At 38.7% G+C, this 13597-nt stretch overlaps 2 protein-coding genes across 6 annotated transcripts in view; both read right to left on the bottom strand.

Annotated features, from left to right (window-relative positions):
* The window catches only part of LOC140942712 (polycystin-1-like protein 2), a 41117-nt gene extending 27520 nt beyond the window's left edge, over positions 1-13597 (bottom strand). Inside the window, exons 1-3 of one of the 5 annotated variants that reach the window (XM_073391680.1) lie at positions 13485-13597; positions 6287-6367; positions 5576-5736 (exon numbers count right to left, since the gene is read on the bottom strand). In XM_073391680.1, the coding sequence (XP_073247781.1) occupies positions 5576-5666 (91 nt within the window). In that variant the 5' untranslated portion in view covers positions 5667-5736; positions 6287-6367; positions 13485-13597. Of the gene's footprint in view, positions 1-453; positions 829-5575; positions 5737-6286; positions 6368-8420; positions 8575-11632; positions 11654-13484 lie in introns of those variants that run through there. The other 4 variants (XM_073391682.1, XM_073391681.1, XM_073391683.1 and 1 more) reach the window with 4 other exon arrangements.
* LOC140944454 (uncharacterized) lies at positions 8731-9126 on the bottom strand. Its single transcript, XM_073393595.1, has one exon. The coding sequence runs from the start codon at positions 9124-9126 to the stop codon at positions 8731-8733; it is 396 nt and encodes a 131-aa protein (XP_073249696.1).

The following is a 13597-nucleotide window of genomic DNA, read 5'->3' as shown; positions in this document are numbered from 1 at the left end:
TGTTGTTAAATATGATAAAACAGTTACGGGCATCAAAGAAGAAGACTGTTGTTTATTACATCACCGGCTATACAAAAGGAAATTGTTGGTTGAACTTATCACTTGGATCACTTTGCTTTTCCATTGTTTTTTGGGTATGGTGATGTAATGCTTATGAATTTAAAACAAAGGAACAATAAAAAATTAACAAAAAAATTAAAAATTAACTACGAAAGATGAAACTGAGTGCATAAAGTGATTTTGAGCAGTTGTAAATATAACGTTAAGTAAATCCAAAAATCGACAAAAACATGTCTTAAGATAATATGAATTACTGACTCCATTGCGATTTCATTTTCGAGGCACCAGTCTACAACAATCAGAAGATGTGAACTGAGCCTCAAAACAAAAGGAATGATCAACTGAGATAAATCAACGTTAGACTAACATCAAGGCTTGCGAAAGACCACTAACCTCCACAAAATACTCCATAAAGTTTCATTACGATGATGCACGACATGAAGTAGAAGAGAAAGTAATTTGCTGTCTTGGAATACATTGCACAACATCATCCACAATGGAGCTCGTCTTTTTGTAGAAAATGTTTTCTTTACTATTTGTGCAGTCTGACAAATCTGTATCACTCCGGCCGAGAGGGCTAGTTGTACTTGTTGATGAAGATGCGAGTTTAAAGTAATAGAAAAGAGGACGGCGCCTTTGAAAATACTTAAGCCACAGTGTGTTGAACAGCTTCTTATCAATATCGATTTAAATTTAATTTACGCATACTTAGGTAGTTAAGGTGATTTCTGGTCCAGCATAAAGCTTCTTGTATGACTTTCATGACCTTTGAATTTTTAAATGAAAAGCTCTGATGTCATTGACAAAAAGGATAAACATGTCAAAAAATAAGTATTATTATGCATACTTGAAGTAACCATGACATTAGCAAATAATGCGCAAGACATGTCATAGTAAAGTTTCAAGAGAACTTGACATCAGCTTCGAACTTAAACAGTGTAAATGGCTATCCGCTATTTGCGGAAATTGTTTATGGCACAAGTAATAATGCACTTTTTCTTTTCTTTTTATCTCCCCTGACTATCGGGCATAAAATAGAGTTGACGCTAAACTCTAATAACAGATTGATTCATATTAATTACGATCGTCTATCAATGAAAGCTGCTGTTATAATCAGTGATAGCTCCAGTCCGTCCTTGTCAGCAGTCTTCAATACGCGATTTCCCATTATTTTATTTAACGTCAAATATCGTGCAAAAAGAGAAAGAAAACTAAACTGAGCTGCACTTAACAACTTGACCATGTTTGTTCAAGTTTGCATTCGTCGCATACAATATCTCCACAAATTATTATAATTACTAATCATAGGAATGATCTGTGACGTAACCATTGTTCATACAAGCCCGCCCATACCCCCAACAGTGGTGTAAGGGCCTGTTTACATGAAGGTGGGGGACCCCAGATAGGTGACGTAACCCGTTTAGGAGGGGTAAAAAAATAACCCTCCTTCTACGTGCAATCTTACAACCAGCCATCACGGGGTACACTTTCTGAATGGTCGCTGAGCACGTAAACAAGAAAAATGCTGGCAAGCCACGTTTTTTTGTGATTAATGCTCTTCTACACTCACTTGCTGCTCTTGCTGCAAGCTTCAGTGCTGTGGCATTCTATTGTTACCTTTAATAATGATGCAAAGCCACCGCAAAAGTGAATTTAGCGCGAATTCAGTATCGCGAGTCCGACTCCGGCTAGGCGGGTTACCCCACTTTGAAACGTTTACATGGCAAAATTTGACCCCGGCTGAGAGGGTTACCCGGTCTGGCAGACCGGGATACCCGCCTTGGCGGCTCACCCCACCTATCATGTAAACGTGATCAAATTAAAATGAGAGATTATATGGACAGGCGGGCTACCCCACCTTAGCGGGTTACCTCACCTACCTGGGGTCCCCCACCTCCATGTAAACAGGCCCCAAGGCAGGAGAACGTGCAACCACCAAAATAAGAAGAATAAAAGAAGAAAATAAGAAGATAAGAAGATAAAAGACAGCCTGTAATAAGCTCTACAAGATGATATAAACAATGTCATAGTAATATAGCCTTCGCTACTGGGCACCAGTGGCATCATTGAAAATGGCCACCCGTTATTTTGACCATGGACTCAAGCTTACCATTTTCAAGCTCTTGATGTCAAACATTTTAGAATTAAAAATTCTGCTGCTTGTGGTACTGATTTGTTCGTTTATTTGGCTTGCGCTCATTTTACAGAAAATTTTCGGAAAATATCTGTTCGGAAGACAGTTTGAGATCTAGAATTTTCAGAACATTTGTAATTTTCGAAAAGGTAAGTTTTGATTCCTATAATTTTCGGATCACTAGACTTTCAACTAGGAAATCCGAGCAGATGAAAAATTTTTAGGGGATAAAAATATGGCTATATCTACCGTTTAAATACTAAAATACGTTTAACAGTGCTTTGTTTAAGTGGTTTTGAACTATATTCTCGTCATTGAGTGCCCCTGATTTTACTCATGACCTTGAGGCTCGTAATTACAGCAAATGGCCTTCACTAGATTTTGCTGAAATATTTCCAAGGAACAAATGAACAACAACTACTGAAAAGACGACGCTCTGACGTAAAATCATGGCTAGTCTACCCCTACTAATGATGGCATGCAAAATCGAATGGAGGTGGAGCCAAACTATGGCTTTTAAGTCCGAGAGAAAATATAAGTTATGATCATTTATATCTTCTTTTAAAGTGACATAGGTGTTGGGAGAAATTATAGTGAATAAAAGAGGGCGATAGTATGACTAACTTACTTAATTAAGTCATGATAGAAACAAAGAAGTCAATATGGAAATATAACTATTCCTGTGAAATGAATGAAATTCTTGACCGGTCAAATTGCAACGACTGATTGCGGCTTTCTGGAGACGAATCCAGTGGAAAACCATATACTATCAATTAATAACAGGACGTTTCGGTGTATTTAGCCAGTTAAGTTTTAATGTTTGACAAATGTCGAATTTCTTGGACTTATACCAAGTTAATCGCTGCCAAATATTGTTAAATATATTACTTCTTAAATTAACAAATATATTTCATGAAAGAACACTAAATCACAATTTGGGAACAGCCACAAATAGCACTGACCACTCGTTTACACAAATTCTGTTATAGGAATCCTGTCGCTTACAGCGTTTAACGTTTTTCGTCGGTAAAACATGACTGTGGCTTTAATAGGAGTCTGTACGAGACGAAAAGTGAAAAAATTTCGAGAAGGCAATTATTATCTACTTAAATCTCGAAAATTACAGTTAGACAACTATTAACTGTATAAGTCGGACGATGATAGACCATGATAGTGAACTGTAATACTATAACTTTAATTAGAAAAAACAAGCTAAACAGACAAGACTTTCACTAATCAAGAAAAATACTTTCAGATATATTTCATGTTCTTACCGACTATTAATTTTTCGCGATTCTAAAAAATCGAAAAGTAATAATCCTGGTGAAATATAATATCCATGAAGAAAATTCAAATCACAGAAAAAAATAACTGACATCAACAAAACATAAAGCCTTATGTTCTCAGTCTTGGTAACATGTAATAACTAAAACATATAAAGGATATGCACCACAATTAACTGGTTGTATCTATGAAATAACAATAATACGCTTAAAAGTCGTAGGAAATTTACGTTTCTGAGCACAGATTTTTCCTTATGAAGTAATTTATGAGGCGGCATATTAATTTGTTACTTACTGATTGCATCGTACCGCATATTGTTAATTCCATATGGAAATTTTCTATGAAAAGGTGACCTCTTAGAAATGCGTAGCTCCCGGACTTTCATTTTATTACAAAAGATATGTGGGTTAAGTGCCCGTAATTAGTTTTACTTCAGACACTGCAATTCTGAAAAATCCAAGTAGTGCAGTCCAAAGTTGGGTTTAAACATGATCAAAAAACGAATGAAAAGAACAAAACATTTTGATATTAAAACAGCATAAAATATAATTATTTAATTTATTATTTGTTAACAGTTCAGTTAAACGCCGCCTTTTCTAATAATTGAAAATATAGACTCCAAGGGCAAATATTATCACGTATTACTCGCACGTATTACTTTCAATACAAAAAAATCAATACATTCTGCGTACAAATATCCAAATAATGTCTTGGGTCAAAGAAAATCATTTCATTGAGGACGAAATCAGCAACTTGTATTGCTTGCTGAACGTAATTCAATCACTTTTTTTTCTTAATCGGTGGCGCTTATTATGCCATAAGCGACCAATACAAAATTTGTGAGAAAATAATGAGAATTTATGCGATTATATATATTCGATATAAAAGCTAATCTGAAACTTGGGCTCATTGACTCTTAAAATACCGTCTTGTTACGACATCTAAAGCAAAGTTCAATGAGCTCAAATCCAAAAAAAAACGACCGGCTAATTAAATGGATCTGCGACGAACAGGTTTTTATTCAACATCATTTTGTGTCATTGTTAGCTGCTATCACTTCTTCAATAAAGGAATACTTATCACTTCCAGGTTGTCGCTTTTGCAAAATATAAACAAAACACACAAACTAAAACGAACCGTAAAACAAAACAAATATTGCACAGTTGGTTGATACCAGTGATATAGTTATATATAACGAACAGCAGTTACTTCAGTTAAAAGTACGTCTTCATCAAAGATGAATGTTTCAAACGTAATGATCATGCAGGGCGGTCAGTACGATTGACAATGATCCCCGGGCAATGATCGCGTGTTGGAAGAGCAAGGATGACATTACATCACTGTCTGTGATTTCTGTGAGCGATACGCCGTCTATGTTATCAAAACCGTCTATGTTTTCAAAGTTTGTTAGTTTAGGTAGAACAAATATTGTGTTTTCCACCCTTCTTGTACGCTCAAATTTAGGAATAAAAACATGACGCACTAATCTTTCCGTTATATAATAATGAGACTTCGGTAAAATTTTTAATCTAATACATAACACATTCAAATGTTTGATCATTACTAAATGAGCTTGAAAGCACCATTTAGTTTCCACTTCAGTCTGTTAATAGTGTTAAGTAAACGAGCGTCTGCAAAAGTGTTCAATCCGAAAACATTCTTCGTGTTCTCTTATCGCTGAAATATTGTTCTTTGTAATTAAAGCCGCTATACTTTCAAAATTAAGTCTGAGCTCTTGAAATTTCAAGATAACCAGCTTAACGCATACTAAAGAATGGCTGATTAAATTGGACAGACAATTAGATCAACTGACCAAAACATGCTTGATTGAGATTCTGAAAGCTAGACAAGGTAATTTTACACTTACGTGTAAACACAGTTTAACTGGGTACTTTTAAAAGGATTTTCGTGTCGTATTTCGGGCAGACAAATCCTGAATATAATAATATTAACTGGACAATGTGTTCCTGACTCCGTGTTCATATTGTAGTACAGCAAATCGAATGCAGGTTAAGTTATGCACACGGTTACTGTACTAAAAAGCAAACCGCATCAACAGTTTAAAGTATTCAAGGTAAAAAGATCTTTCATACTCACCAGGCCCAATGTAAAAGGAGTGAATGCGTCGAAAAAGAAAAGAAAGTGTGTTTAAGAGGATAATAAATGAAAACACTGGCGCTATTCTCATTTTGATGCTTCTTGCCCACTCAGGCTCGTAACGTTGTGTTGACGACACCCTCCTGATGTCATGCTATAATCTGAAAGACAAGGTCGAAAAAAAGGTCAAGCATGGTAAATTCCAAAGTTTTCTGATAAACTAACAATCCACGAGATTTCAAGAAACAAAAGGGAAAATGATTACCAAAAATTAATACAATAACTGGTAAGATATATAAAATATTAAGTTGTAGAAAAACAGCACGAAAAAACGAAATATTATTCATTTCGTAAATGGGTTTTAACATGAATTTGTCGTCTTTCTTATTCTTAAAAATTAGATTAGATTAAAACTTCATGAATTCCTTTTCTGTTTAGTGTTTTCAAACCTGCAATGAATTTTGACTTCATTTTCAAAAAATGATTCGGATTTAAAAGGGTCCCAAAGGACCGATTACCCTTGGTGTCTGCCAGAGAGTTTATACTGCTTTGAATTAATGCAACACAGCCGGTGCCAGAGTTAACCGATGATGGCTTAGCACGTTAACTACCGATAGGTAGTCAGTTTAGCACACAGTTTTGAGTTTTTTATGTCAAAATTCCCATTTATAACGTCCCCCCACTTAATTACTAAAAAAAAGTTACAATTACCTTGACTTTTGGATGGATTAGAGGTATAATTGTCCAGTGATTTTGACTTTTTATATCAACTCATCAACTGAATGATATAGTCTAAAATCAAAACCAAAATAAAAGATCATTTAATTTGAATAATTTATAAGGCAAATAAAAACTTCCATTTCCCAATTCCCTCCCTCTTTTGGTCGAAATTTTATTTACAGTCGAACCTCCATGTGCGACCACCCCTCGTAAGCGGTCAGCTCCCATAAGGGACCACTTGTCCAAAATACCACAACTTTCCCAGTCAAAGCCTTACAGTTGGAACCAGAGTTAGAACCTCTAGTAAACGACCACCTCCTGTAAGCGACCGCGACCAACAACGTTTTTGGGTCTGAAAGTTTAATGATTTTCTTTCATTTTTAACCTCTTGTAAGGACCACTTGACGCATTCTCTGATCTCTATGTTCGCTGTGTATAACAACATGGGCCTGCACATGGCGTAACTTACAAATTGTATGCAAGAAATTATTTTCCATAAAGTAGATGTACCCGGACCTCGTCTTGGAAGAAGCGCCCTTTTGTTCGATTCTTGTAAGCGACCTCCTCGGAGAAACTGTTTGAATGCAGAGGCCCACACAACGCGTAAATATAACTGACTGGTTCCCCTTGCCGCATCTCTAATTAAAGAGATGCTGTAGGCAGACGTCACTTAAAGGGGCTGTGTCACGGCAGTCCAGTTCATTTTGTTCAATTTTGCCAATTACTCGCCCTCAATCGCTATGGAACTTAAAGTAAGCAAAGAAATTACATGTAAATGACAAAATCTGAGATTCGAGACAAACAAATATGTCTCCTGAGCATTATTTTTGAAGTTGCAAACAGCAGAGATCAACTTTGAAAAACTGTTAGGCTGAACAGTTTTCAAAAACCCCAATTTCAATCCGTTTCGATCTTCTTCAGTTTTGCCCATCCGTGGCAGCTGTTGTATCTGTTGTATTATTTTAAACTTCCTTTTTAATGTTTTAAGCGGTTATTTTTACGTTTCTCTTAATTTAACGGGCATTTTGTAATTGCCTAATTTAGCTGAATTTCGTGACACAGCTCCTTTAAAATGTAAAATAAAAAAAACTGAATGCAGGGTTGGCACCAACCTCGTTCCCAGGGTCTCTCATCTTCCCTGGGAACGAGGTTGGGTTGGCACTACGGCAAAAGGCTGATTTATTATAGGCCAATATTTCGGCTTCCTCAGGGCCAAAGCTATACCGAGAGAAAATATCTTTTAACGACCCCTAAAATTTTAATTTAAAATTTACACAAGTGGTTAATAACTAACCACAATTATTAATACTAGATAGAATAATGCAGGTAAATGCATATCATTACACAATAAAAATAGAAATAGAAACAGTTCAATGTTCATTCCTTCGGTTCAGACCGGGTGGTGAGAGGGTTTTGCCTCTATCTATGAGGTTTACGGGAGGTTCGACTGTACGTGCTTTGCTATTACAGATCAGTATTATCAAAGCGTACTTGATATATTTTAGTTGCCATTAGGATGTAAAATCAGATACTTTTTGTTCGCTCCCGAAGGGGGTAATATGGAGGGTGTCGCAAACAAACTTGAAGATCATACAGACAATCACAACACGAACGTTGCTCACGTGATGAAATGATCTCACATGATGAAAAACTGAATAAGGTTATGATTGCCCGCGACGAGGCAATCAGCATCTCAGATTGAGTTTCAGATATCAGAGAAGAGCCAAAACCTTAACGTGAATAGATTCCAGTTTCCCTACATAACAATGACGGCATAGTAAAACATACGTTTTGTTGTTTTTGTGGTTATTGTTGTCATAGTAGCTAGTTGAACAGACTGGGGGCCACGAGGGAACGAAGTCCATGAAAGGAAATGCGTGACCTAACGTGACATCTCCCCTTTTAAGTGACTACTCTGAGAAAGTTCATAGCAAATTAATGTCGAAATAAAGTCAACCGTAAAATAATTACTTCTAACAAAGTTCATAACAAATAAATGTCAAAACAAAGTCAACCGTAAAATTCTTTCATGACTTAAGCTTAGCAAGCTTGTAACAAATGTCTCAATAAGACGCTGGGGTGCTCTTCGAACCCTTTGACTCCTTCCTAGGGGTGGCTCACCAACCTGAACTTCAGACTGCTCATTCTGACTTGAGTGCGGTTCAGTCCTGCCTGTTTCAACTCCATCCTCAGTGTTCAGCAGCAAAGATGGGCTGGGCTCGTTAATGACTGGTTCTAAATCCGGCCCTGCAACATGAACTGCCTCCTTAGTTTGCTGGAGGTGGACCGATTTCTACGCATCTGCGTGCCATCCGACGTTGTAACTATATAGGAACGAGAAGCCACATGTTGTTTAAGAACCACAGTCGGTTTTGCTCTTGCTGTATTCTCACTGCTTCGCCCTGATGCAGTTCAGGTAGGGCCGGGTACCACGGTCATAGAAGTTTTTCTGACTTCGTTGACGGGACAGCAACTGCTGGCGGACTTGGCATTGGTTGAAGAAGGTACTTAGGAGTTGGAGGTCTCGTCCTCAACTTCCTACTCGTGAGCAATTCTGCGGGGGACTCCTTCATGCCATTGATAGGAGAACTGTGAAATTCCAGTAAAGCAAGAAATGCATCCTGCTTGGACCCATCTACTTTCTTAAGTAGCTGCTTGATCGTTTGCTTATTCCTTTCTATGAGCCCATTAGAACTTGGGTAGTGTAGACTTGAAGTAACCACCTCAATCTCCCTTTCGCTTGCAAAGTTCTTAAATTTCAGGCTATTGAATGGCATGTTGTCAGCAATCAATCTCTCACGAATGCCGTGACGCGCGAACATGTCTTTCATTGCCAAGATAACTGTTTCACTATTCTTGCTGGTACGGCGAGCTACTTAAGGGTACTTTGAATTGTAGTCGACTACTAACAGACAATCTCTCCCTTTGTAATAGAAAATGTCAGCTGCAACCGTAGTGCAAGGTCTCTTTGGGACTTGCTGTGGTATCAAATAAAAGGCTCTCTCTGGTCGCTTCGCTGATGTTTCTGACAAGTACTGCACTGAGATATCACCTCGTCAACTGCACCATTGATACTGGGCCAAGGGAGGTGCAGTGTGCACCTCTCGCTCGTGCTCGACATTTATCTATTCCAAAATGACCTTCATGAATGCGGTGAAGAATTTCTGGTCGCAAACTATGCGGAACTATTATTCGATCACCCTTGAACATTAGTCCTCATAACAACTTATTTCATTTCTGTAGTTCCAGTATGGCCTGGTTTCTGCGGGTGTTTTATCCTTGATTTGCGGCCACCCATCCATGACAACCGTCTTCAGCTGCTGAAGTTCTGGATCCTTTTGTCTCATCTTTCAGTTTCTGGAGCATATGGGTTCTGAAAAGTTTTCAGAGTCCAAAACATGAATTTCAAACTCATCAGGCCCATCAGGTGTTTCGATAGGTAAGAAGACTCTGAATAGAAGTATCTGCTAATACAAAACTGCTTCCTGGTACATATTTCACATTGACTGCGTAAGGCTTGGTTCGAAGGATCAACTTTTGGAGACGGAGAGGCGCTTGATGAATGGGTTTCTTCAAGATTGCTTCCAATGGTTAGTGGTCACTTCCTACTGTTACAACATTCTGTCCGTACAAGAAATCATGGAAGAGCTCGCAGCCAAAAACTATCGCCAGCATCTCTTTTTCTATCTGCGCATATGTGCATAGTTTTGCTGGCTCTCCGTTAGGGTTTTAGAAGCGTAGGCCACTGGCTGGTTGTTCTGTAGGATGACAGAACCTAAGCCCTTTGAACTGGCATCAACACACAGAGATACTGGCTCTTTGGGTTCGAAGAACTTAAGGACTGGTGTGGATGAAATTGCTGTCGTAAGGCTTTCAAATGCTTTATTTTCTGCCTCTCGCCAGGAACATGCAACATCTTTCTGAAGTAGCTGGCGCAGTGGAGCACTTTTTTGGGACGTTCTTGGAATGAACTTGGACAAATACGTCACAACACCCAAAAACCTCTACAACTCTTCGCGATCACTTAGGGATGACATAGCATTAACTGCTCCGACTTTTAAAGGATCTCGTTTTACGCCATCAGCACTCAACACATGGCCCGAAAAACTCACTTCGGATACACGAAAGGCACTTATCTTCATCGAGCTTGAGATTCCGTTCACGACAACGGTCTAACACCTGTCGAAGCGCTAGCCTGACATCATGCTTCTCAGTGTTCTCTCACCAGGTCATCCACAATGACTTCCACACCTTCTATATCATCAAACAAGAGAGACATGATATTCTGAAACACCTCAGGAGCTGAAGCAATTCCGAAGGGTAAGCGCGTGTAGCTGTATCTGCCGAAAGGTGTGTTGAAGGAAGCTAGCTTGCTACTGTCCTTATCAAGCTTAACTTGCCAGAAACCGTGGTTGGCATCCAGGACAATGAACACCTTTGCGTTGGTCGTTCTGCTAATGACGTCTTCTATCTTTTGCATAGGAAAATGCTCACACATGACGGCTCGATTGAGGTCGCTGGGATCCCAGCATACTCTAGTTTTGTTGTTCTTTTTCTTTACAATTACAAGGCTGTGTACCCAAGCGGTGGGGTCACTGGTTTTCATTATAACTTTAAGCGTCTCCATTCGCTGAAGTTCCTCCTTGAGCGGTTCACGAAGGGCAACAGGAACTTTGCAAGGGAGATGAATAACAGGGGTGGCGTTGGGATCAATTTTGATTTTGCGCTGGGCACCTCTTATCTCTCCAAGGCCCTCAAAGACGTCAGCATATTCGCTCTCTAAGCTCTCTTCTTTGAACCTGTAAATCTTCTGTACCAGTCCAAGTTCAAGACAGGACCTAAGGCCAAGAATGGGTGGCAAGTCTTGCTCGACCAATATGAACTCCAACACTGTGAACTTTCCTTTGTACTCACAAACAAGACTGCCTTTTCCTTTGGGCGTAATTTTGCGACCATCATACACTTTCAGCTTTGCTTTGCACTGATCATCCTGTTTCTGAGCCACGGGAAGTCGATCAAACAACGACGCAGAAATCACATTACAATCTGCACCAGAATCTAGTTTAAAATTCACGTTAGTACCTGCAATCTTAAGCATGACGTGCCAGTCATCCTGACGGGGCCATTCGCTACTCGATTCCACTGAAAATGTAAACAGATCAGCTCCAGCGTCGCTGTCGTCTGGCTCTTCAGCCATGGCATGCACTGTTTTCCCACCAAGATCTTCCAATTTCTTTCGGCACACGCGGGCAAAATGGTCTTTTCTCTGCCAATAACCACACGTCTTACCAAAAGCAGGACAAGAACCCCCCAAGTGAGAAGAACCACAAAACTTACAATTTCCTTGTTGCGATGTGGGACCTGACCCTGGTTGGCCAAACTCCAAAAGCTCTTGTTCCCTCATACGTTTATAGCATGCAGTATTGTCGCATTAAATTCTAGAGTAATGAAAAGCCATATTTGAGTTCGTTTCCTTTCAGTAAGCCTTATCAGTGGATGATAGTTCATGATTTTTACAAGACTAAACACCATGATAGTGCTTGTTTCAGTAATACGTTAAATGCTTTGAATGGCATTCCCAATCTTAGAGAAACCAAGTCCTACAATTAAGTTTGATTTTTTGCATTAGCTTTGCATTTACTAAAATGATCCTTTATATTTCCAAAGATTGATTACCAACTTCAGTTGGTTTAGATTGTCTCTCCTGTGAATGAAATATAACCACCATCTGAGAGAAAATAATTACTTTACTTAGATTTGCCTTTACGACGTTAGCTAAATGAACATTGACTGATCAGTCAATTCCTTAGTCCAGTATCAGATATTTGTGTTCATTTTCTTCAAGTTGTGTTATAAGATGGTCAAATAAACGTAGGGATGGGGATGATGTTTTCCTCTGGTCACACTTTTGCCCCATGGACAGGGTTTTCGAGAGTCCAACACCCACTAATCTCTATCCCTTAAAGTTAGGTTAGTCAGGAGGCCCACCTACCTCCTCTCTACCCCGGAATGATCACAGACTCCCTGAGGGAAGGCCCACCTACCTCCTCTTCATCCCGTCATTGTGTGCATCCTCTTGGGTTGCAGGTTTGTTTTGCTTGACACTCCCGGGGTTCATTGGGTTTAAATATTAAATATTTATAAAGTTTAAAATTGATTACTGAGTATTTTGTCACCCACTTCTCCATTTTCAGCCACACAAAGTTGTTGCTGTCCTTCAGTGGGAAACAAGGGGACGTTGACTAAAAGGGAAGCGGGACGGAAAAGGGCACCTAAACCTTTCGAGACGGCAACAGTTCCTTTAAGCACATCCGAACAGATAAATAGTTATTAGGGAAGCTCCAAATCAACCAAACCGGCTTCTAATGCATAGAGAAAACCATTTGAAGTATGTCTGTCTTATCTGGAAACATTCGATCGTTTGGTGACCCTTATTTTTGAATCTGGTCCACGTTAATTTTCCCAAAACTTTCCAGGCCGTCCATATCCGTCTTTATAAATCACGTTGGAAAAAGCCCGTCAATTTCAAGTCCTCTTTGCTTGGTTCTTCTCGGCAGCCAAAGAAGAACCACTGTGATTAACACTGTCAGCAAAGGACAATTTCTTATTTAAAATTCATTCCGTTTTAATTCGGACTTTTCGTCATCCTGGAACCTACCGGAAATTCGGTTTAAACTGATTAGATAGCTACAAATTTTTGTTTTTATATTTAGTAGGTGTAAAATAAGAACAGTATTTCATAACAAATTTTAAGAAGACTCTTACCTCGAAGTAATAACGGTCGTAAAGTCAACAAAGCGATAGAAACTAATGCCTGATTCGATATTAAACCAGACAAAATATATTAAGAATGGGTGAGATTAAAATTCTTTTCAATTGATGTTTGCTTTTCTTGACTTTTGACTTCCTTTTCACGATTTTTTAAATTGCTAACTTGTTTGAACCTCTGCTCATGCATTTTATCTGGTAAATTTTCAGAGGGTTACTAAAACAGCAACAAAGTCTGAAGAGCATACGCCACAGTCAAAGATGCAACGCAGATTGCAGCCGGTTAATTCGAATAAAAAGAGGTCATTAAAAATGGGCTAATCCTTGGTGGTTTACTTCGAATGAATTGTCACGAGTCCTATTGGAAACCTTCCTAAGTAGTCTTTTACTTAGTAGAATGTTATTTAAGTGTAGCACTTACCATAATCACCAAATTTATCTAAAATGCCTGACTTTTATGCCATTTCTAACACTTTAGTCCTCCTAGTTCACAATGCTAACCGTGTACCGATAATGATTTAACGAATCAATGAC

Source organism: Porites lutea, chromosome 7, assembly GCF_958299795.1.
Source record: "Porites lutea chromosome 7, jaPorLute2.1, whole genome shotgun sequence".
NCBI classification, from domain to species: domain Eukaryota; kingdom Metazoa; phylum Cnidaria; class Anthozoa; order Scleractinia; family Poritidae; genus Porites; species Porites lutea.
The sequence above is the reverse complement of the archived record's forward strand: the minus strand, read 5'-3'. Positions and strand labels throughout refer to the sequence as shown.